A 22,208-nucleotide genomic window follows, 5' to 3' on the forward strand; every position below is an offset into this window, starting at 1 on the left:
GCGGTATCCGAATCAATCCGAGGTCCGAGCAACGTAGGTCAGATTGTCTCTTCCGTGGCAATATCCCGGTCGGTCACCAGCGAAATGCACACCGTTTCTCCGTATTTTCACGTTATACCTACGTCAAACACCACGCTGAACTCTGAACTCGCTTTCGACCGGCCTCATATGACGGCTTCCGCGTCTGAAATCAACTCGCCGAGACGAACGACAACCAACAAAGCATCCGACAAGCTCCGGCCCAGCTGGGGCCAGCCGCTGCATGGGCGCTGCCATCTTTCCTGTGACGTCACGTATTTGGTTTGGTCATGTGACGTGTGGTCAAATTTGCGTACAATGGCAGCCTCCTTATGGGGGTCACTTTCGAGTGCAGACCGGAACCGTGGTTTATCGCTCTAAGCCCCTCTACCTCGTTGTGCTTAAGTTACGGTGTTTGTGGGGAATAACATAGAAGACGAAAGACCAATTTTCTCTCCCCAACTATCACCAGGCAGTGTGGGATATCACCAGGATGATCCTTGGGGGATCGGGCAAAACACGCTAAAACATCACCTCCCCCTGCCTCTACCCCGGCGAGGGAGTCGCCAATTTTCCTCTGGTCAAACTTTGTCGGCGTTATCCCAGCACCGGACCCACTGGGAGACAGGGTTGAGACTTTGGGCCGGAGCCACGCCGGAGGGAGTCCCAATTGTCCTTTGTCCCGCCAGAGACTTGAAGAACAGGAAAACTTGAAGTTGAAGAACAGGAAAAAGTTAAAAAAAAGGTAATGATGACTGCCTAAAACCTAAAAATCAAAGGTGTAAATGCCGAAAATTAAAAAGTGCACGCGCAACACCGCGGTGCCTGAAATTCTCTTTGAAGCTTTTGTTAACATTTGAAAACAGGATAAAACAGTCAATGGGATATCGAGGCTTCTTTCTTCCGCGGACATGCACGCTTTCTAACCGTTCGTGCTGGTGTTTCCACATGTTCCTTTTGTGTGATAGTGTCCTTCTACGATGCGCCAGCCATGACCTTCAGAGGTGCACACTGTCTCCGTTGTTATTCGTGAGCTATATAAGAACTAGTCATTTGTAAGGTAGGTAGCGAATTGGGCGAGTTGGTAAACGTATACATGATACAAAACGCTCAAACGACGACCACGGAGTGAAGACAAAAAACACGACAGGACGAATGCTGTTCTCGCAACTAAAGTTTTGTTAGTGAAATTAACAGAAAGAAAACAGCGTAGCCGACACTGATTACATCCACAAACACCTACTTATCGATTAGGCACTACACAATATTTGGACCTCAAGCTATTCACACACCGCTATTCATATTAGCTCGCAAAATACAAACCTCTTTATCTGACAGAGCTACCGACGGCGCACCCTCAGCTGCCAATAAATTGTTGCCTTTTTTTTACCGGTGTACGATGTTTTGATTTGATACTTGCGACTTCATTAATTTGCAGAATGGGTGATTACGAATGTCTGAGGAATTAGTAAATATGCCCAATGAACCTCAAGAATATTACAAAAATGAGGACATATTTTTAATGAAGTGACGAATGCGAGTTGTGTTAAATTGCTACGTTTTACGGAGAATCAAGCTAAGCTAAAAAAATATCGGTGAGCTTTTCTCCGCATTTTTCTCCGGTGAGCTTATCTCCGGTGAGCTTTTCTCCGGTGAGCTTTTCTCCGGTGAGCTTTTCTCCGCCGCCCGGTCCCGCCTGTCCCCAGTTGTGCTAATTAGTTGTTCATCACAGTGGCGTCACAAGGGTCAGCGGCCGGGGTCCTTGAAGGGAATAAATTAATAAATAACATTTTAAAAACACTGGAGTTTTTTATCGGATGCACCACATGTTCAGGAGAGGTGAAAGGAGTGCAGCCTCGTGCAACGAGTCTGCCAGTCTGGTTTGTCCCATTTATTAATATTCGGGGTTGAGAGACGCAAGTTTAGACTCTGGAGGCGCAGAGGCTGGAGTGTGAATATGATGCATACTTGGTTAGCACATCAAATAGGTTTATTTCCACTTGATTACATAGTTATTGATTCTTATTAAACGGTTCCTTAACTTCTTGCCTCCTAATAAATGAGTGCCACTCGGACCAGAAATCCTGACCACGAGTTTGATTAGTGTTTCGGTTTCGGCGTTTGTGTAGCGCGCTCTCTGGCAGACGGCTGAACCACCCCTGTTGCTTCATTTACCTTGGGCAGTTTGCTCGTTTGTTTCGCTGTTGGATAAAAAAAAAAAAAAAATGCTGCAATTAGCCAAAAAAAAAAGAGCAGTCGCTTGCGAGCGTGGCTTTGGCACAGAGGTCCACTTTAGCAAAGAAGGAGATACAAAACCTTCTTTTTGAATGGGATTAATGCTCAGGCATATGTAACGACGAATCCTTCGGCCTTTCTGATTTTTGAGAATTGGGTGATAGTTTGATGGGCAGTGACAGGAGTGATGAAAACAATGTGAATCCTGTAAACATTCCATAAACTTCGGCATCTACATGTCAGTGGGACTCGGATCAGAAGTCCTGATTTGGGGCAAGATCTGAAACCTGGAAGTAAAGAAAATTATTTTTGCTTATTTTATTGCAAATTTCCCATTGAAAATAAAATTGTGCTGTTTGTTGCTTGAAGAAAAAATTTTGTGCGCAAGGGGTTAATGAGTTCTTTCTGCGACAGTCTCGTGTCAGGCACTTAGTCGTAAAGTTTGTGCTCCTTGTTGTCGGATGACGCTCCTGGCATGTCGGTGTTCAGTTTGCTCGAGTGGCGACTTTGATTGATTGATGTCGTCTTTTGATCATGCATCATGTGCCGCTGCTGACATCTGACACACTGAAGCAGCAGGGCTGGCTTCTAATCTGCAAATATTTCTGGTAGTTTTCTGCGTCAATACAGCAAGTTTGGGCATGTGTTGCTTACTTGGATGGGCCTTTTGCTGTACTGTTGACTTGATGGCTCGCAACAATGTTTGTTTGCTATCCAAGCTACTTCGCTTCCATTCCACAATGGTGATTTCTTCTGCACGCTGCAACCAATCCGGCTTGTGCAAGTCTCGTGTGGCAAAGTGTAGTCGGGTGATGCTTGATATTCAGTCATTGAGAAGGACCAACCATTCCATTTTATTTCTTCAAGCCACTGAGTGGCATTCTCCCTCAAAGTTGGAAATCGTGTGCTTCGTGGAGTAGACACAGATAAGTGGTGTTGGCAAATTATTATTGCCCTTGGACGACGACCGACAATCATATATTGCATTGCTGCTCAACCCAACCTTAAGAAGATTGGGAAACGCACAAATATTGATGTAGTCTTTTCCACACCCAACAAACTCTCGGGCTTATGTAAAAAGTTATAGGCTCACCAAAACCTATTACAGGCTCTACTAAAAAGCATAGAACCACATACCACATCCCTTGCTCAGGAGTGATTTTTTCCTTTCCCCTTTCATGTGGCAAACAAACAGTACATAGGACAAACTGGAAGATGTATAAATGACAGACTAAAAGAACATAACAACACCCAATAGCTAACGCAGGACTTTCGGGTATTCACTGCCGTAACTATGGGTGCACTGCAGACTTCAAGAATAGCACCGTAAGTGGAAAGAACTATCACCAATTAACGCATGAGATAATTGAGGCAGCTAACATCATGAAGATGATTGATACTTGTGTTAGTAGTCCGTCCATTACGTTTACAGAAAAAGAGTTGCTATATCTTGACACTCGAAGGTAATGTGTGATCGACATTGTCATTTGTTTTGTACAGAAGACAATGAAATGAAGTGAGATATGACAGTTTTTGTATGGGTAAAAGAAAATGAAGAAGACGAAAATACAAAATGCGTTGTAAGTTAGCGCAACGCGAGTGATCTTTTTTCTGGTGTGCGTGTATTTTCAGTGTGAGTAAGTTTACTTTTGTGCTATTTCCTACATTATGAACACCCAACTCGCCCAAGCATCCATTCTAAAAACAAATTCAGTTTCTCCTCTAGAGTTAGCAAGAAAATTGATGTCATGTAACCTCAACACCAGTTCAATTCCCCGCTAAATTGACATCACGTGACCTCAACAGCAATTCAGTTTCAGAAAAATGACGGCACATGACTTGGTTTCACGTTAGCCATGAACAAATTCAGTTTCTCTGCTTAGCGGGAAAACTGACGTCACGTGACCTCAACAGCAATTCAGTTTCCCCGCTAAATTTAGTGGGGAAAATGATATCACATGACTTGGTGTCACGTTTTAGAGGGAATAAAATTGCTGTTGAAGTCACATGGCATCAATTTTTCAGCTAAATTTAGTGGGGAAGATGTGGGAGGAGGGTAGGGTATGGAGGAGGAGGGGAAGGAAAAAAGGAGGAGTAGGGAAGAGAAGGAGGGAAGGAGGAGGAGGGGCATACCTTCCTCTTCCTCAAGAGCTGCACTCTAATTTCGCGTTACAGAGATTTGTAAATGTCTCATTTTTTTTTCCATGCACACTGCTTCTTGCTGCTGGAGTTATAGGGGCAGTCGCAAGCTGTTTCATCAACTTTTTTTCCTAAGCCCCTACCAACATTGTACTTTTTGTTGGAAAAATAAACTTATTATTATCATCGCTGCTGCTCAAAGTAGTCACCAGTGGCAGTCACACGTGCAAAAGTGTGAAGCAGCCGGCTGGTTCACACTTTTGCGCTTGCGACTGCTTACGATGGGCCTGGCAGCAGCGATGGTGGCAGTTAGAAACCGGTCATGCCAGACTCGATTGTAATTGGTTGCAAAAGTGTGAACCAGGGGCCCTAATCTACACTGCAGGACCAAGAGGGATTAGGACATCGCCGCCTGCTGCGATTGGCCAGCTCTGCAGGTTTTCGAAAGATATCTTGAATCCTCCCTACATTCTGTTTCTTACCTCTCAAGGCTTGCGACGGGATTTTTGCCATAGAAAGAGTTGATTAGGGCAGTGTCAAATATCACAAATTAAATTCAAAGCACCAGTGCCACTGGGACAACTGAAACTTTATTAGTTTTAAAAAGAAACATGTCAGATCCTTTGTCTTAATTGTTCCCATTCGCTTATGCTCTTAGTTTGTTACATGCAAACAACTCGTTCTTTTTGGCTTTGTTTCTTTTGTCAAGAACAAGCACATTTACTTTTTTCCTTCACACGAGGGTCCGTGTACGCCACAGTGTGAACTGTTGTCGACGAAAATCGCTAACACGGCCCAATGTTTGTCACAGATTTTTTTTACATGATTTTTTATAAAATAAGGTTTGCTCTAAAAATTTCCACTTTACAAAAAGCAAAAAAAAATGACGATGTTAAACCGAAATCTGGAGCTCACAAACAAGGCTGGGGCGATAGGCAGGACACTGCAGAACCCAAAAACATTATCATACAAACAGAAGTGCGCGATTGAACACAACCGACAAGGTTGATGAGACATCTCACATCTCGGTTCTCATTCCCTCTTGTCTTCGCTTTGTCCCCTCGAGCAGGTGAAGGAGGAGAGAAGCAAGGCCGCTTGCCCTCATTCTCAACTGTTCCAGGAGGATTGTGACATCAGAATCTTCATTTGACTGCACCTTTCTTTTTCAAAAATATGACCATCCGCTTGAGATATTGATATATGAGTGATTACTTGGAGTTTGTAGTGTTCTTCAGCCTTATTTTCCGAAATCCAAATTCCGGTTCAGCATCTCCAAAACCTCCAGAGAGCTCAGGTCGTGTCAATTTCTAACACAATGTGAGTTGAGCGTGCATGTGCAGATATCCTAGTCAATTTAGGCGTTCCCAGTGACATTTAATTAACCCGCAACTGGGAGAATTGGGCGCCATCTAGCAGGTGTTGCGCCACTTACCAGAGTTCACCACTGTTTCGACACATACACCGAGCATGTATTGGACATAACGGCTGTGTCAGCATCTGGCGTGATCCCGCCTCCGCTCGCATCGAAAACAAGTGCTCTGTCAGCCTTTTGCGACGAACCGTATCTACATACGCAGTTCGCGTCCAAAAAATGGCGACCGCCAATTTTGCTTGATGGGGTTTTCGAAAGGGTCTATTGGTAAGAGGTAAGCAACATGAGCAAACCGTGCTTAAAGGTGAAGACTGTCTCGAATAAAGGAATGGTGATTTTTACATCACCTTAGGATCATCACAGCAAGCGTCATAAACAATTGCAGCAAGCAAACACTAAACTATTACGACTCTAAGAGTGAAGAATCGAGACAAGAATGTAAGACATTCAGTCTTTACCAGATGCTTTTCATGGCAGAGCCTTGCCATCATAGGAAAATCACAAGGTACTTTGTCCCATCGCTTTCTCTAGAGAGAGCCAAGAGAATGCTATGCTGTTTATTGACTAATAGCAGCGTGCTAATCAGTGGGTAACAAAGTCGTCTTGAGTTGCTTCCTCTGCTGCAGGAACCAGCGAGTTGTAGTGCTCGCCCATCTCGTACATGTGCCGATGATAGCTGTGCCACAAGAGGGAGCAATGTTTCACCAAATGTTGGCAGTGCATGTTGTCAGATCACCTCAAATGCGCATCTCTTCCTGTCAAAGAGCTTGTCAGCCATGCAATCATCCTCATGATAGTTCACTCTACACTTACAAATAGATTTCGTATTATTTTTACTCTGTACCATCAACAAATGCAAGGGTTCTCAAACTGGTTCTTACGTTCCCTGCATCCCTAAATTGCCTTGGAAGTCCCTGTCCCAAGTAAAGTGTTTTTCCTGTTAAAGCACAATTTTAGAAGATCTGCCACACACTGAGGCATAACTAGTATGTGCCAATTAAACACTACCCAATGTCTGCAGTGTTCCTCACCAGGTTCGTAGACTTCTGCATCTCTTTATTGCCTCAATGCCAAGAACCTAGACGGGCTACTCGAATATCGATCAAGAGAGATTGGCGTTCCTCGAGATCAGAAAGTTTAGTGACCCCTGAACCAGTCTTGGGTAAGTTACTTTTAAAAAGTAACTCGTGGTGGTTACGGTTACTTTCATAAAAAAAAGTAGCAAAGTTACCATTACAGTTATTACAATAAAAAAGTAACTTTTTAATGTTGCAGTTACTTAAAAAAAGTAACGGCATTACTTTTTAGTTGCTTTTGCACAACAGGTGCGTAAAGATAGCCAGGCCTTTCGCATCACATTCACGCGTGGCTCTAGCCGGGCTGCGACTCTTGAGAAACTTCTTATTCGCAAGTGGCGCAAGGTAAACATGACACTCCAAATCTTGGAACACATCATTCAAAAAGCCCAAGGAATGGCTAGATCGTAGTTATTCAATATTTTAATATTGAAAACACCTGAGAAGTAACAATAAAAGGAATGTCATTATTTACATTGTTTCTTCAGAAAAAGTAATAAAGCTAGTTACAAGTTACAGTTTAAAAAAGTAACGAATTAGTTAGAAGTCACCAAAAAGTAACAAAGCTGCAGTAACGCATTACTCGTAACACATTACTACCCAAGGCTGCCCTGAACTACGTACGATTTTTAAAATAATGTAACCACCCTACTAATATTACTACAAACGAAACTAGCACTATTTCTACATCAATAAATAAAACAAAATAAATTGCTGGGACCCTGAGGCTTGTCTCCAAAGTCATGCCCGAGCTAGAGCCACTATAAATCACGATAACGACATTTCAGCCATCTTTGTTCTAAAAATCATAGTTGGCAGCTATCTGAAGCTTTATCTGAAATCCCGGGAAGCGCATTTCCGTCCTCCAGTGGTGGAACTGCTGCGCCAATTGCACCAAACTGAGCCAGAACGGATAACCTGCTACATGCTGCTCCAAAGGCTGTATTTGTGCACAATTTTCACCATGCTTGTGCCAAAACGGAGCTGTTCTTGAAAAGGAAACTGAACCCCTCTGGCACGTGGCATCGTTGGCGATGCCACTGAAAACTAAGAAAGTACAGTTTTTTTGTGAGTTGTTTTATGTCTACCCAAGTACTATGTTCTAATATTTCTAATAGTAGTTTCAAATAATACGCTATTTGATATTTGCCTCCAAATGAACTGCGATATTCATACTTTTCGAAATGTTTATCGTGGAGGGTTAGCTGCCGTGAGTGCGCTTCTCCTCAAGCACCAGTGCACTGCGGAGAAGCAATACCTGCGGAGTGGACACAGGGACCTTGCGACTCGCTTCGCCGCAGCGCAGACGCACGCTTAGACGAAAAAACACGCCTTCAAACTCATATCATGCACGCGCGCGCCTAATGTATATATAAAAAAAAGGAAATTTTGTAATTGTTGATATTACATTGCTGTAAAATCTCCAAAATTTAACTGTGTCTATTATGCAAGAGTATATATTAGGCAACAATATTCTAAAAACCTCTGTTAATTATTTGTGCTTTTTTTTTTCTTCTAATTTTTTTTTTCAAATTAAAAGAAAAAATTATCATATGGCCAAGGAGATTTATAAATCCCCCTCAATTAGGTATGGCTGGGCTCCTTTGTAAGTTTAATTGCATGTAAAATCTGTTTTTTTCCATGCCATCCCAATGTAGGTATTGCACATTTTGAGGCTTCAGTCTATAAATATAGCTATATTAAATTTAACAGACCTCACGAGTGAGCAATTAGGAGCTTGGGAACAACCTCTGTGAGTTCCGCTGAATTTTCGTTTAAGCGTGGTGTAAAAGTAGTGAAAGGCGTGGAGAAAGGTGCCACAACTTTTCAATATTCAATTAAAAAATATTTGGCCAAAACCACGATTCACTTTAAATTTTCTTTGAACCCAAAATTCATTATTTGCACATGCCTAACCAAGAGTTGTTGGTTCTTGTGCGGAAGGTGGCCACATCAATCGCAATGAATAGCTAGAGCTACTCGTTGTGATCGGTTAGCGTAGCTAGGTGCTCCGCTTAGCTGCTCTGCGAACAGTAGCAGGTTGCATACGAGCAAGGGCAGTGTGAGACACATTCAACAAAATTGTCCACTTGATGTCAAACTCGCGAAAATTACGTCACCGTGATACAAACCCTACAAAGTAGCCAAAAACATCTTCTTACGTCAAACACAAACCAAAGATGCCACCTGTACTCCTAATAGGTTAATTAAGACATTACAAAATTTCCGGCGTATGATTGTTCAATAAATAAATAATTATCTGTAGAGGTTAGGTCCCCTGTAGGTATAAAACTTTAGTCTCCCAACATTCCAACAACTGCAGTTTTTTCCACGGTCTAAATTTCGAAGAGATTGTGCAAAAATTTCTGGACATGAAAGCTCAAAATTGTCTGCTCCAAAAGTGGGAATCTTTGCTCCAAAACCCGTTTTTCCCTGCTACAAAAGCTGCTCCAAATAACTGCTTGTCAGTTCCACCACTGGTCCTCCAAAAATGTCAAAATGGCCTGGGACAAAAGAAAACGATCAAGCCACTAAATGAGTCTAGCGTATTTAGTGGCTTGATTGTTTTGCTTGATTGCCTAGTGGCTTCATTAGTGGCTCTAGAGTGAGCATTAGCCAGGACACGGAGGCAATCCAAAGGTAGCCGAACCTCAGCAGGAGTGGAGGTGCGGAATATTCCAGACCAACTTCGATGCAGGGACCGCTTGCCTGCACCACCCGGATGGGGACTTGGCAGACGTGGGACAGGGCTCGCAGCTGCGAGGGATTGCGCAAACGATGGGGTGACCCCCCCGTCCGGGAAGTGGATCGCAGAGTGGCGAAAAGAGCACAGAGAAATCAATGTTTTTAAAATCACCATTAAAGGGAAGATGGGGCAATTCTGCATTTGAGAAAAAACACTTGAATTGCATTCATTTGGCCTTTAGAGTAACACATATCACAATTATATTTTAATGCGATGCACCGCAGCACCATGAGAGCAATTTCAAAATAGGGCTGAAGCCCCGCCTCTCTAGCCTTGAGCAGCCAAAAGATCCGTCGATGACGACACGTACAGCGACTGTCTTTCGTGTTTTCTCGCATTTAACAATACTTGAGCAGCAAATGGTTTGGCTATTCAGGTTCACGGAGTAAAAATACACTAGAATTCACTTCTGACTCATTTTTTTCAAGAACCTCCGTAGCTTCCCTTTAAGCTTTAGAGGTTCTATAACATGGTTTCTAAGACCCGTGTTGCTAGGTGCCTATTAGGGTTCCTCAAGCTCCCAAAATTCCTCGTATGTCCCTGCCCGTAAGTAGAGTGTGTTCGGTTTAAGCTCGAGTTTAGAAAATCTGCGCCACCAATTGGTGCATAACTATGAACCACACTCTCTAGTGTGCATATTATGGTTTACAAGGTCTGCGGGCTTCTACATTCCTTTACTGCATCACTGCCAACACCAGTACGGGTTCCTTGGCTGACGCTCAAACCAGAAAGGAGTTCCGGCATATTTCAAAGAATCATAAAATGTCTTGCCTCCAGCTGTCCACCCCACGTCGTGGTTCCAGAAACCTTGTCACAGTACTCCTCAAATTCTTCTGCAAAGAAAGAATTTAAAAACTACTAAGTTCTCCTTAGCAATTGCTCGGTCACGAATGTAAGCCGTGGAGGATGTGCGAAAATCGAAAGCAAGGCACAAAATCGTGCAGAATTTCCCCTGCTGCAGAGACGTCGGTGTTTACAAAGCATTCCATACTGATTATACAAGATCAAACTGGATAGCCCCATCGGTAGCGGCTATGCAGAGCACAAGTTTGTCTGCTTCCTGCGCAGGGCTTGCGGTGACGTCAAAACACCCAGCACTCGGACATCACCGCAACCCCCGAGCAAGAAGCAGACAAACTTGCGCTCTGCACAGTCACTGACAGGACAAGAACGGCAAGGCGTCTCTCTCAAACGCTCAATCGCCCGCACGCACTTGTTCCGTTCCATCAAATTTTGGGGTTTACGTGTTAAACCCACGAAAGGCATCTGGCACAACCCAGCAGAAGGTTGAACATTAGGTAGTTTTGACCACCTGGGAACGTTTGACAAGCAACTGCAATCTCGGTTACACGCCGCCCTCTCCGCAATCGGCCTCCGTTTTGCTATGTTTCATCATGCATCGGTCGCATGTGTCAAATGGAAAGAAGCTCACGCTGGAGACGGGGCAACCAGAGAATCTCCCTGCAGTTCTCAACCTGCTGGGGGTTTCCCTAAATATAGTACTGGTAAGTGTAGACCGCATATAACGTATGTCGCCGGAATCGTGAAAATCCGCACTACAAGCGGTACCGCGCTATAACCAAAACATCAATTTTTCAGGCCAAAATACATGCCATGAGACAACTTACCTTTGTAAAAGAATTTATTTTATGTTAGTGACAGGCTGGTCAAATTCGGGGACATTCTCGATCACTACACTGGCGAGAGGTTACGCTATCCACCCGCGCACCCCTCGCTGGACAAGAGGACGTCGGTGGCATGGCGCCGCCTCCAGACGGGCTCCTTCCCGAGCCCCTCCCTACTCAATAAATGGTACCCCGACAAGTACAAGCCAAACTGCAAGCTCTGCGGCGGCCACGCCAACCTCCGACACATGGTGTGGGAGTGCAGCAGGATCGACCGCAAGACTCACCCCCTACTGGAGAAGATCGACAACCAGGAAAGCTGGGAAACCCTACTCCTCTGCTCCGACCCCTCGGTGCAGAACCAACTAGTCCAGCTGGCCGAAGACGCCGCCAAAACCCAGAGGGTTCAGGCCGCCGTCTGAGGAATGGCTAGCGGGGCGACCCTAGGGGTCTCCCGTTCAGTCATTAACCCATGCTTGGGCAAATAAATATTGTTTACTACTACTACTATGTTAGATGAAAAATAAAGCTTAGTTTGAGGAAAGTCTTTATTTCACCAGACTAGTACGGTTCTGTCTCAAATGTGTCACACATTTCGAAAGAAATGAGCGGCTTTTGCCTGGCACAGCCTTTTAACGGCGTCGCGGGTTGCGGACGAATGTTGCGAGCAATCAGGATTGCTAACCCTGATCACTTTTCTCCGGCGATGAAAACTCGTGAAAATTCGCATCCTTCATACGGTACGCGCCAGTAATACCTTGAACTTGAGCACACGCATGAAATGCGCCAAATAAGAAATCCGGGCGATGTTTGAGGACACAAATGCTTAGAAATCTGTAGTCGAAGTAAACAAACACGACGACATGGGCGTTTCTGCCGTCTTGAGAGCGCCGCCACGACATTGCCGCACGAGTAGGTGGATCTTCCCTTCTAGTATGTGCTGGGTTATCATAGCGACACACAACGAAAATTCATAGTCAAAGATAGCGCTTTTACGCGGAACGATGAGATGAACGCCGTCTACGACGACCATTACAACCAACGCCATGCTTGCGGATAGAAGCAGCCGGCCCGCGACCGGCATGCAACGTGTGCAAACACTTCTCCTCGACCTGCGATTGGTCTGTCGTTGCGGTTGTTTGTTTCCAACGCAGTGGAGGAACGCACGAACGTGAACGACACGTGCGTGCATCCCTCTGTTGCTATGGCAACTGAAGCCTCTCTCTTCGCTTCTCCCCGGTTCTTCGAGCAACCTCCTTGCCCCGCGATTGCCGCTTGCGGCTCGCGCCGCCAGCGCCGTTATCTAGTGTCGCACAGGCAAGCGTGCTCGCTGCTTCGATTGTCGGCGCGGTCGGCGGGCTGTGCCAGAAACCGCACTATAACCGGTATTTCCCTTCGCGCGCCTGCATTTTAAGCGGTATGTAATTACATGGAGTTCTATGGGAGGCGAACCAGTGGTTTGAAAAAACCGCGTTATACACAAACTCATCTCTGTTACGTCACGGCGCGGTGGTGGCGCGTCGGACGCACTTCCGGTCCGGGGCTGTGGGCGGAAGTGCCTATTTGAGACGTGTATTCCTGCGTTGTTTTGAAAGGAACCAGACAAAAATGTGCCTTCTCGTCAAAATGCTGCGACAGGGGCTGTACTAAGAGTGTCGAGAAAGGTTTGAAGGTCAGTTTTCATGCGCTCGGTTCGTCCGAGAACGCGGATATGTCCAGTGAAAAGGGAAAACCAGACGCCGTCGGACCACGATTGCTTGGGCGGGAAGCATTTTGGGTTAAATTCACGGATTCACGGCCATCAAATTTATTTGTTTTGTTCCAAAATGAACGCCGGAAAACCGTCAAGTTGTACGGACCACCTGCGAACTACGTTCAGTGCGTCTTCAAGTTCAAAAGGTCGCCTGATCGTTCGAACTGTCGTCTGCTCTTTCAAACGTTTCTGCTTGTCGTCTGCTCTTTTAGAGGACACCGGCCCGTAGACCAAACGTGGGCCCGGTACTTGTGATAAGAATTAAGTGCAGGCCTCAAAAGACTTAAGTTTGAAGGTTGGTAAGCAGGCTCGACGTAAACAGTAGATACAAGAAGATGTTAATCGTTGTTACCACTGGCCATCACCGACTTGTTATGCCTGATTCACTTGGTTAGATTCTGCTTGCGATTTTCAGTATCGACGTCGACCATCTCAGCTACGGTTCACGCTTTTGCAGTCCGAGCGACGTCGCTACTGAAAATTGCGAGCGAAATCTCATCATGCGAATCAGGCTTTAGCGTACGTTCTGCGGCGTCCACGCGGAATGAATCGCCACATGTCAGATGATTCACGCGAAGTTTTGCGGTGTAACGAGCCTCGTTAATTTCACTGACGCTGCTCAAGTAGTCAGACATCGTTAGGAGGACGTAGAATCAACAATTCCAACGCGAAAAAGAGCGCGGGGACTCACACCAGCGCCGACAACATCGCATTTCGGTGGTTTGTTTATGGGCGACGGCGAGCTTTTTGCCCACACCCCCATCGCGCATGCGCGGCGCCGGTGGCGTCCGCTAGGGGCGCTCCGGTTTGTTTGTAAACATGAGTTGGTGTATACCCGGTCCTGCACTATAAGCGGTTACGTTGTAAGTGGTCTATACTGTACTTGTAAGAGACAGAAAAATTGTGAGCGGCAGATCTGGTGTAATGCAATTCAACCTCGATTAACGAAGTGAATAAAATTCTGAATTTATTTCATTACACTGAAATTTAACTAGTACATTAAAATTTCGCACTTGTCATTTAAAAGGAAAAGACATCTCGGAAGCAGCCAGTTATTAGGTTAAAAAGTGATTTATGTTTTGTGGGTGTAAACACCTACCGATATTAATATTTGGCAAGGAAAGTAGTCCTTGACTCTTGTTAGAGGCTTCTTAGATATACTTTGTTTCAACTTAAGTCGAGACAAAGCCGATGCTAAGAGGTAATGGGACCATTCAAGCAGCATTAAAAGCGCATGTCACTAGACCTTTCTGCTTATGATTGGTTGAGCGATGACAGAACATGTTCAGAAACATGACAAACACTGTTATGGTGCGCATTTGAAGCCATCTGATAGGTCCCACCAGTTTGTGGCGTTGATTGCGTCTGGATTTCGGTTGAAATGAAGTGTAGTGGCATCAGCATCATGTCCAGCTCCAGAGCCACAAGGCTTGCAGAGCACATTGTTGCCCCTATACGTGGCTTTAAAGCAGTGGTTCTCAACCACAGATGTTTTTGGGGACACCTTCTAGGAGGATCTGCAATCAAGGCTATGACAAAACCAAGGTAGAACACAAAGAAAGTGTTCTGCTGGGGATGTGAGGTGTACTACCTGTGTTTCACTAATATAAACATTCCTTCGTTAAGAAGCGACATGTTATGGAGGGTGATGAAGGCTAACCCTCCGACAAACCAAAAATAGACGTCGGTTAGAGTACACTAATTTTCAGAAGTAATAGCCGTGGGTGCGAGCACACTTCGTCTGTTCAAAATTTTTGTTTTATTTGTCGTTTAATTTGAATAGCTGCAGAAGTGTCAGCATGTATACGCCTTCTGCACATACATTGTATTTTCAAGAAATAAAATTTTAAAATCTTTTTTCCACATAATATTAACCTGTTTCTTTTGAAAGAACTACTAATTGGCCACATTTTGACCTGTCATATTGCCCGATATACAAAGTAGTTAGGCAAACAAAAGCGTTTGCACAGATCCTTTGAAAATTAATACTTTTCCCGTGGTCAGGAAGAAAACACAGGATTTTTCATGAAAAAAATGTTAGGAAGGAGCAATATTTTATTAAATCAAAGATTGCTTTCCAATGAAGTACGCTGTATTGAAGTTCAAGTGCACACTCAATTATTTGATTGTGGTCTCTACCGCAGTGGACATACAGCAGCGCTGCATTAATAATTGGTCGACGGAGCACAAACACTAAAAAAAGACCAGTGTTCTATAAAGTACCATAATGTGTAGAACGCAGCATTCAAGGAGCGATCATTCAGATTTGTTTAGAAGAGGGTTGTTTCGAAGAGTGAAGAACATTGTTTGTTAATTTCTTAATTACCCTGTTAACTTTAGCGGGAAAGTTTTTCCATGAATCACATCACCTGACCCGATGTCATGCTGTCAAGTCGTGCTGTCACGTGATACCACAATGTTTTGTGATGTCAAGTCACATGACATCGGGTCCAGTGACCTAAATTTCACCACTAAATTTAGTGGAGAAATGCATGGATCGACTGTGGGACGGACAAAATTCTGGGAAGGAGATTTTCATTAAGAAGCATTCCAGGCTCTAAGGATAAGAACTAATTCTCACAAGTTTCTTAACATTTCGCTCGATACAGCATGTGCCGCTCAGGGCACTCACCTCGAGTCATGACGCCCCCGCTCGATGCGCTGGTGAGGAACGGGAGGAACTCCTCTGCATTGGCCAGCATGTACTCTGCCGCATCGCGTCGCAAAGTCTTCATCGACTTCTGCAGAAGACAACACCATTGTGCTACCTTTTTCTGCAGTGAAGAGCCAGTCAGTAAATAGGTGCCAAAAGTACTTCATTGGCAGAGAGACATCATAACTACGTACACCGACTTCACAAAACATACAAAATCAAATTCATTAGATGTTCCGCTTGCCGTGCGGGAGGCATCGTAAGTATCTGCACAGCAAATGTGACCGTCCATCTCATGACGGCGATCGTAAGAAGATGAAAGATAGCGAAGTGCTTCGCGCACGTCGGATTTTTTTCGCGCTAGCATGCTTTCCAGCCAGCGTACAATTCTCAGAGCTGCAACAATCTCTACAGGAGTGTGTGGAAACATGTTGGCGAAGCCACCGAGGATAACTTTGATTAATTCGCGCTTGCCGATGCGGACATTACCGTTGTTACTCCTGTCCGGAATGCTACGATCGTAGACCTTGCGTGCGGTTAGGGTAAACACGAAGCGATGTCGGAGAGGCACCTCGCGAAACGTCAACGACTGCGGCAACATGAAACACCCTACGGCTGTTCCAAAACAAAGCAGAGTGCAGCGGCGGTGACAGTGTTCTTGCAATGCCTGAAGCTGTTTAAGGAGAACTGATGCCCAGGTGAAATTATAGGCAAACTCCACTTAATTTTTTTTTTTTTCACTCGGTAAAGCTGTTACGAGTTGTTTATAACCGAGGTTTGTTCAATAAAATATACAATCAGAGTGTTCCGCACCGTTCCGGTCCACTTTCAAGGCTGCTTTCGCTGTTTTTTGGCTCTCTCGCTTTTATCGAATTACTGCCTATATCGAAATTTCTTGCCGTCCCGTTGACTTTGTTATAATGAGGGATTGCTGTACTTATTTAGTATATGGGAGCATAATAAAGTTACAAGTGGTGCTATACTTCAATCACCCCCGAGCTGACAGTGTGGTGCTAGCTACATGCTTGCCAGACCTAACAACCGCTTTCCCTTCGTCACCTGACCCACTCTCTGCGCATGGGTAGGTGCGAGAGCGTGATCACTCGGCGGAAGATGAATGTTTGACTGATCCAACAGGCATGTGCCTTCTAGTGTGCTGTAAGCTTAAGGGTGTACCGAATATAGACTATGCATGTTGCACAAATGAACGGTGCAAAAGTTTACATGAAGAAGGACTTGCTTAGATGTTTCCAGCTATATTATACTGTTTTAACCAGAGACGGCCACAGTGAAGATTTTGACCAATAAAGATGACCTTACTGCAAAGGAACAGCTGCTGTTTAGCCTGTCTCACCGAAGAAACGGGTTTTACAATTTGCGCCGAATGAACCGACATGGTTGAACTCGTGGTTGAAACCTCATCCTGTTTTGACGTTTAGCACATACACAAAAAGAAGTTCTACTTCGTGGCTTGACTAAGCATTATTTGAAGAATGGCATCTCGATGTAAAAATATTCACTAATGTAGCAAAAATTACCTTGGTTCCCACGAGGTGAAGTTGGTGCTCGACCGCCTTGTACATGCTGCCATGGCACGGAGGAGGGGCGTCACGTCAGTTCACAGTTCGTAACAAGTTACTAGTGATAACAATGAACATGAGCTTGTATCAATTAATATTTCTTCAGCTGGATTTAGCGTTGGTGCCACTGCCATTGGCAATACTAATTTGTCCTATGACAAAAGTCACACATGAGTGTTCCTTTGATAAACGTCAATACCTTAAAATCAATGAACTCCCGGAGGTAGTCCCTGGAAAGCACGTACTGATCCCACTCTATTCCATCAACCTACCCCACGGCCGCGCAAGGTGTAGAAGTAAAGGATGTAATAGAGAAGTTTCAACTGCCCCTCTTCCCCATTTTATGCAATCCCTACAGTTTCATAGCTTCCACTGTCACAAAAACACAACCTCTCCTTCCTCTCTAAAGCACAAATACCTAGTATGGCCTAAACTGGAAACTAAAACAGTGGCTTTTGTCGTGACCCGAAGGTACAATGACCTGTTGTCCAGAATGAACGTTGACGAGATAAGTGGCAAGACCCCTTTTGACAATGGTCCGAGATTTGAAAGAAAACTGTGGTGGCATTCTAGAGGGATAAACTGGTATCCCGTTCACCAGGCAAAAGTGAGCCTCACTTGGCTGCCGCCATATTGTACAATTTTAACCAGTAGACACGTGACCGTACTATGCTCGCACCACTCTCTCTTTGTCATCGTTCCAAGCCCGGTTGCGTTCCTAGTTTCCTTTCCTTCCGCTCTCCTGGGGTGTTTTGGTCCCGTCACGCGTGTCTAGTTTCCTCCGGCTCCTCGGGGTGGCGATAGTCGTCCATGCGAAATAATGACCACCGATTAAGACAATAAATGTGTGTGTGTACCTTTGTTCAAAATTCTGTGTAACGTCTGTGTCGTGTGCTAAACAGCTTTGCTGGTCTGCTGGACCTTCACAGAGTGGAATGGCTCATGATTTTTTCGGCTCATGGAGCACTCCACATCCAGACACGCACGCTCCTATTTGTTTGCTGTGGCTGCCGGTGAGGTGGCGATGTTTGCAAACACGCTCCTATTGGTCTCATTGTAGATGTCGGCGCCGCGCCAAACCTGACTGGCATCGACACTCCTCCATTTTTGTCTCAAGTGTGTCCCAGCATGCACAAGCTTGGCGGTACTTGTTTATAAAATTCATTCAGTGCTTTATTCCTGTATAGGCTCCCCACAGAAGCCAGAGTTGCACATTTGTTTTCCACGTGCTGCCGCACCGCTAACCGCAAAGATCGATCACATGAGGAGCAAAGAATCCTATGCCGTGCAGGAAAGTTACTGATACGGTTGCTTCGCCGACGTTGCACACGCCCCGGCGTATGTTCCCCTGCTTTTGCCTCTCTCTTCCCTTCCTGTTTTCCATGTGCGGCGGCGCACAGTGCGCCGCTATTCGTCGAATTCAGTCACGTGACCGGCCGCAATCGATGGAGCACGGCTTCTACACCCACGAGGAGTAGTTTTTTCGCATAACTTAGGATTTTAAGAAGGCTGAACGCACAACTCTGGCTCCTGTAGGGAGTCTATACAGTAACTCTAGCACTACCGCACTCGTGGGACTCTACTGGACCGATACGTGCAGCCGTGCCAGCCGTGCAGTGCAGTTCCTGGAGTGTCCGCAGCTGGAGAAACGGCGGCGTTGCAATCGCGTCTAGTTCGGGTCTCAAGTACAGATTGGAGACACTTTTTCAAAGCAGGCTCCTATGGCAGTTTCCCAACTGAGTTGGTACTAGTAACATTGGTTGATAGTCAGCCCTGAATGAGTGATTCACTTTTACTGGAGTGCGTATTTGAGTGTGAATTGTTCTTGTGCACTGTAAATTACAAGAGGTTTTTTAGTCGTAATCCTACAGTATTACCACAGATGCACCAGCTGGCAGAGACATCTTGGTGCAAGTGAATGAAACGTTCCAGCAGAATTTGCAAGGCATGTTCTGTGGTAATACCTCGCAGGTAAAAAGAGAATCTCCAGGGGAATCTCGAATCAACGGCCTACGTTACACTAAGAGAATCGGAGCCACATCCATTGCCAAGTTTGAAGCGACACGGGAATGCCCAACGCTGGCAATTCTGCTTTTGACGAAGCTAACTTGTGCCCTGTACGTAAACCTAAATATCGAGGAAAAGAAAACAATGAAGTTCCCATTCATTCCTTCAGAGTATTCTGGTGAAAAGCTGGTAAGATATACATTCTGTTTGGATACCTCCTACCACCAGCTTGCGCTGCCGTCGTGTTTTGCAGTCGTGCCTGTGTACTCCTCCATTTTATTGCTTAATTGCTCGAGAAAAAAACCCACTCCCAACGTATCTTTAAAATGAAGTATGTGCTGACCCTCATCATCGACAGTGCCATATGGGAGAAAATAAGAAAAAGAATCGGCAGGCACCAGCAAAAAAACGCTTGCTTACCAATTTCCGTCCGAAGGGACCTGTAAAGAAAACGAGACAAGAAGTTTCATAAATAAGATTTTTAAAACAAGTTTCGATGCTTAACCTTTGCAGTCAGTTGTCGGGCATAGGTTAGGCTGTCAAATGGACTGAGGATGAAATTATACTAAATAAGACCATTCTCTGTATAATGCCTGAGTGAGACAAGAAAAGCTAGATGAAACTTAACCGTAAAAAAAAGGTTTCTATCGCCACCTGTGAAAAGAAAAGCTTTTAAGTCATGCACATGTGTTCAAAGGCTCCCCTTTTGAGGGCTTTGGGGCAACAGCATGACACTTCCACCACGCCATCAAGCAGACATTGAGGGACCACAAATGGGGATGCGGTAAACAGATCAAACGGTGACGCGTTTCAGACACCATACTACTATAAAAGAATACGCTCCTCCTGCACACCGAGGAGTCGCCTAGCCCGCTATGCTCTAGAAAGACCATAGTTTATCTTGCTTTGCTGAGCTGAGCCAACGAAAAGAGTGATGACTATCATGCCCCTATGACCTTGTGGTCTCAGTGGCAAAAGGGGTGGATGCCTTTTTGCCATTGAGACCAGATGGGACATGATACTACTCGCATTTAGCACTGGATACACTAATTAATGAATGACCACTGGTGGATGTTTCCAGTGCTTTGCAGGGTATGATTAATACAATAAAACATATTTACACGCATCATTATTACCACAGCCGCTCCATAAAAAAACAAGGTACGGCCCGCCACGTCGCGCCGCCGCTCGTAGGCAAAGGCAAGATTGATCAGTTTACACTGCTGGCTGCGTTAGCACTGGTGGTCAGGTACGCACCGGGCAATTCCGGGGGTTGCGCGCAGCTGAGCAGCAGCGGAGAGATAATGATCAGCGAAGAGATACAACGGAACAGACCAACCAGTGCCGGTGATGGACCACTGTCATTATTTAGCTGTCATCGACCGAAAGTGCCGCCGTGGTCGACCGGGGTACTAGGCGCGTCTTGCCGTTTGCGACGCAACTGGCAGGCCATACTTCTGCGTTTCGGGTCAGGCGGCCATGTCATTACTATCATTTGGTGAGCTCCTGTCGCACAGATTAGCCAGGAACATACACTGGATCTCTTCTGTTCATATTGTTGTTTCTTAGAGTGATTTTGCCTTTTATTTTTGCTCTTGTCTTTTCTCAATCACTTATTCATTCTTTCACTGTCTCTAACAAGCACCATAACAGCACCTAGATAACGCAAGGTCAGCTCACTCTTCCCAGTCACCATGGACGACAAACGACTAAACAACGAATAATTAAAGAAACTAAGGGTTTGACGTGACAAACTCGTGCCAAAACAAAAGATACAATAAAGAAGCGTTGCGGGCATTTACGTTCGCTTAGCGGAAGGATCAAGCACTGCCAAAAAACAGATTTCATGCAGCGTGCTACGGCCGTTTTTACGCACGGCCTACGTTCATGAAGCTTCTTATCCAGGAGACCAAAAATATTGAGAATGCATTTGAATTTTCCAGTGAAGCAACGAAAGGCAAAATGCGAAATGGACGGTGAGATTCAAACCAAATTCATCCGCGCAGGAGTCGCGCGTGCTGCTCCCTCGGCCATGCATGCGGCAATACCAGCCCACACTGCCAGTGCCATACATCAACGCGGCACACTGAATGGATGAGAGCATCCAGGGTATGACGATGGATGCCCACCTCGTGGATGGCCAGCCTCTGCTGAGCTAGCAGGGTCTTGAAGGCCCGGTCCTCAACTGCGCGCGGAAGGAACTGGTTCTTCACCTCCTGCTCTGCAATCTCCTTCTCGCGCTGGGCGTCCATCTGCCTCTTCTTCTCCTGCGTGCCGAAAGGTTCCCCGCCGTTCAGTGCGGAAGGAGTGTTAGGCGATTGGTTTGTGTACCATATTTTTCGGATACACAGACTATGTTCAAAATTTGATAGTCCATGCTGCGCAGACTGTCTACAGAAGCAAACTATACAAAGATATTCTTCAAAATCGGTTGTTATCAGTGCAGTCATTGCCCAGAGTGATTTTTGAGATCATGCTGTTAAACACTCTACATTAATCAGTGTTGCTTTTGTCCTTGATGTCTTAATGAGTAATGTGCAAGGTTGTCTCTACCCAAGAGGAGAATAATGAGAGTCAAGCTTTATTCTGATAGCACAAACACCCCCTATATGTGGCACTAATGTGTGAAGCATACAATGTTGAGAGCAGATTTCTTAATATAGGTTTAAGAAATGCTTTAATTGATCTTTTGTTTTGTTATTTGTAAGTCACACATTGGGCACTGAACTTCAATGTGTGATAAAATCACTAAAACTGGGTTAATCTTAAAAGTGATTCCAAAAGGGTTTACTACGGTTGATCAAATGCCATTTCATCGAAGCACATTTTAGAGAATGGGCACGTTTTATCGAAGCACGGTTTAGAGAAAGCAGAGCCTCAGTTTAGAGAAACGCCCTTTATCGAAAAGAAGACGCTTTTTAAAAAAAGGCTTTCCTACTTTTCGCGTGTATCACTGGTGCGTGTGTTAAGCCATGCCCCCCCTGCACTCTCACCGCTTCGCGGC

At 45.1% G+C, this 22,208-nt stretch overlaps 1 protein-coding gene across 1 annotated transcript in view; it reads right to left on the reverse strand.

The window, feature by feature from the left end:
- Positions 1-6,286: 6,286 nt before the first annotated feature.
- The window catches only part of LOC8029163 (deubiquitinase OTUD6B), a 34,555-nt gene continuing 18,633 nt past the window's right edge, over positions 6,287-22,208 (reverse strand). Inside the window, exons 5-11 of the mRNA XM_029986513.2 lie at positions 21,334-21,471; positions 19,625-19,644; positions 17,156-17,201; positions 15,597-15,705; positions 10,358-10,419; positions 9,491-9,597; positions 6,287-6,440 (exon numbers count right to left, since the gene is read on the reverse strand). Coding sequence (XP_029842373.2) covers positions 6,347-6,440; positions 9,491-9,597; positions 10,358-10,419; positions 15,597-15,705; positions 17,156-17,201; positions 19,625-19,644; positions 21,334-21,471 — 576 coding nt within the window. The 3' untranslated portion in view covers positions 6,287-6,346. The remainder of the gene's footprint in view (positions 6,441-9,490; positions 9,598-10,357; positions 10,420-15,596; positions 15,706-17,155; positions 17,202-19,624; positions 19,645-21,333; positions 21,472-22,208) is intronic.

Source organism: Ixodes scapularis, unplaced genomic scaffold, assembly GCF_016920785.2.
Source record: "Ixodes scapularis isolate PalLabHiFi unplaced genomic scaffold, ASM1692078v2 PGA_scaffold10__122_contigs__length_95168666, whole genome shotgun sequence".
Classification (NCBI taxonomy): Eukaryota; Metazoa; Arthropoda; class Arachnida; order Ixodida; family Ixodidae; genus Ixodes; species Ixodes scapularis.